At 38.9% G+C, this 3,336-nt stretch overlaps 1 protein-coding gene across 1 annotated transcript; it reads left to right on the forward strand.

Moving 5' to 3' along the window:
• Positions 1-724: 724 nt before the first annotated feature.
• Positions 725-1,464, forward strand: LOC121842037 (immunoglobulin lambda-1 light chain-like; the record flags this gene model as incomplete). The annotated part of the gene is given in 1 exon segment (XM_042312176.1): positions 725-1,464. A coding segment is annotated over 1 exon segment (333 nt), but the record flags the coding sequence as incomplete, so codon positions are not given.
• Between the last annotated feature and the right edge of the window lie 1,872 nt (positions 1,465-3,336).

Below are 3,336 nucleotides of genomic sequence, written 5' to 3' on the forward strand. Positions count from 1 at the left end.
CAGAATAGGTTTTGTTTCTAATATACTGCTGGTCAGATATATATATATATGTATATTTTAAATATTTATTTAATAAAATGTCATTTATATTCACTGATTTAATATTTTGCACCTGCTTTAATCCTGTCTCGTATGTTGTTTGTAAATGACTTATGAAACAGTTTGATGACAGTGTGAATGTCTCTGGTTGGTCTGCTCTGTTCATGTTTTATCATTCACATCTTGTGTTTCTGTTGTCTATGTAACTCAATGTAAAGGAGATCTTTCATCTCAAAGTGTTTTATCATTCATATCTTGTGTTTCTGTTGTCTTTATAACTCAATGTAAAGGAGATCTTTCATCTCCAGAAATGTTATCCAGCTCAATTTCTTAGACAAATATTTATATATATTTTTTAAATCCCATTTGATTGTGAATTATTTGAATTTTACATTTAAAATGTCCACATTTCGTTCATCTTTGAGTCTTTTAGTCTTCCAGAGCTGTGATGTAATATTGTAAGTAATGTATTAATAAATTGCTCTGTCTCTCATTTTAACACCTTAACACTGTATGGTTCCTTCTATCAGTATCATTGTAAACATCATGAAGAGCAGTTCTCTATTTAATTGCTGCATCTGTTTCCTCTTAATGCAGGTGTTTTGGTAATGACACCCACATGTACTGAAATATAAACTTATCCATTGTGTTTTGTTCTCCTCCCATCCGTTGACTACTTTCTACAGATGGAGATCTGGCTACACCTGCTGTGACTCTGTTCCCTCCATCCACTGAAGACCTCAAGTCCAGCAGAGCAACACTGGTGTGTCTGACTAGTGACCTGTCTCAGAGATCCAAGGGGTTGGCAGATGTCAGCTGGATGTCTAGCGGTGAATCAGTAACAGAAGATGTTTCTACCAGCCCTGCTGAGCAGCAACCAGACAACACCTTCAGGATCAGCAGCTATCTGACCATTCAGACTGCAGACTGGGACAAGGACGTGGTGTTCACATGTAAAGTGTCGTTGGGGTCGACATTCTCTGAGAAAGAGATCAGAAAGACTAGTTGCAGTCTGTAAATCAATAGTTTCAGACAATCAATACAACTGGTAGTTTGTTAATGCTTCAGAATGAGTGCAGCTGTTATTTCATTAGAACTGTTAAGTGATGTTTTGATCTTTGCTTTGCTGTTAAATATAGAAGTTAAAATCCTAACAACATGGATGTTATTGGGCTGAAGTCTGAATGCAGCAGTGAATAGTATGACCATAACCAATGTAATGTCAAATAGTTGTTTCTCATCACAAGTTACTATTGATGCATTCATTGTACCAGCATCATGTTCTCTAGAACATAACATCTGAAACACTGTCATGATGACTAGATCTCTCTACTATTGTGAAATGAGTTGAATTACTAATGATAAAGGAATAGTTAGAGCTTTGTTGTATTGTGGATATTCAATAAAGAACATTCTAAAGAACAAGTGTTTGTATTTGATCATTGTTGATGAGCATCAGTGTCAGCAGCACTAAATGATTGAATCTGGATAATGACTATTTAAATTGAACCAAGACAGAGGAGCCCAGAATCCTTACCAGTTTTATTATCATAACAAGGATTCTGACCAACCAGAGATGACCTAACAGTTGACTGTAGCCTTACATTGAAGATCCTGTTATTATTATTATGGAAATGTAGGCAGAACTGTTCACAGCACTGAATGAGGTGGAATCTGGAAACTATTGAACCAAGATAGAGGAAGATGGAGGGATGTGGAACCAGGGACCCTTGGAGACACAGAGGAGGGAGAGAAAGTTACAGAACTTAGGCTGAGAGAAAGAGAAGGATCCAGGTATTGTCACGGTTCCCTCCAGAGCTGTTGATTAACCACACCTGGTACCCACTTCCCAATGATTAGTAATTGTATGTGTGCCCTTTGGTTCACCATTGGGCTGTCAATTATTGTTACAATGACTGTTGGTTCGTGTGAGTACCTGTGCTGTGTAGTTTTGGCTTCTGTGCAGTGTGTATTGTGCAGATTACGGGTGTCATCCCGTGTGGTATCATTGAGCGCCTGTGTATTTATTCAAAGTCCTCCTCGCTCTTTTGTTAGGCTTTCAACCCTGGGTTTTGTATAGGTGTTTGTTTGGTCTTCGTCCCCGTGCCTGTACATGGCACACTGTAATTTGGGTAGGAATTTTAAAAACTATTACACATTCCTGCACCTGTCTCCCAATCCCTTTATACCAATGTGACAGGTATATCAGACTAGAACCCCGGCCTCCAGGTCAATGTTGAGAGAGTTTGAAGCTGTCATTATTACATGGTATAAACTGTTCTCTAGTATTAACATTACATGTTGGACTCAGTATCATTTCAGCAGTAATATCTACTGTATAGGTCTGACCTTCACTTAGTCTCCCACTGACATCAACCCATGACTAAGTAAACACTCAATGAGGTCCTTTATCTACTTCCCCAGAGTCAGATGAAGATAGAACAATGACTGGAGGTCTATGGGAAACGCTAGTTAACATTGACCGACTAAACTAACTCTAACTTCCTTCAAACTGGACACAGAGACAAACAGATGGTATGAACAAATCAATCTGACTCTGGGGAAGTATATAAAGGGCCTCATTGCCAAAATTCTGAAGTATCATAAGTGGAAGTTAGGATTGGTCCAACATATAGAGTCATGTCATGTTGTGTTTCACATTCTATGTTTCACATTCTATGTTTCACATTCTGTGTTTCACATTCTGTGTTTCACATTCTGTGTTTCACATTCTGTGTTTCACATTCTGTGTTTCACATTCTGTGTTTCACATTCTGTGTTTCACATTCTGTGTTTCACATTCTGTGTTTCACATTCTGTGTTTCACATTCTGTGTTTCACATTCTGTGTTTCACATTCTGTGTTTCACATTCTGTGTTTCACATTCTGTGTTTCACATTCTGCGTCAGTGATCAGAATAGAAGCTCCAGGTCCGTCAACGTACACCAGAGGAGGACGTAGGACCACCAATAATGACTGAGGAAAGATCTACATGTACTTTACAACAGGAACAGCTGTCTGTAGACCACTGGTTTCAGTCCCACCCAAAGACCAGCTGATAGTTTCATGTCTACTATCTCTAGTTATCAGAGTCATTCACCAGGGACGTGTTCTAGTTCTGACACTGAGTTACAGGCAGTGATGCGTTGTTCCCTTTCTCCCCCAGGACACACCTGCTTCCCCTCCTCTCCTTATTCATAGCTTCATGTAAATTAAGATGTTATTTTATCTCCTCTCAGAACTGTGTGGGGGGGGGGTTATATGTCTGTGGCACTAATATATGATTCAGTGGAGGTA

This window comes from Oncorhynchus tshawytscha, unplaced genomic scaffold (genome assembly GCF_018296145.1).
Source record: "Oncorhynchus tshawytscha isolate Ot180627B unplaced genomic scaffold, Otsh_v2.0 Un_contig_18280_pilon_pilon, whole genome shotgun sequence".
NCBI classification, from domain to species: domain Eukaryota; kingdom Metazoa; phylum Chordata; class Actinopteri; order Salmoniformes; family Salmonidae; genus Oncorhynchus; species Oncorhynchus tshawytscha.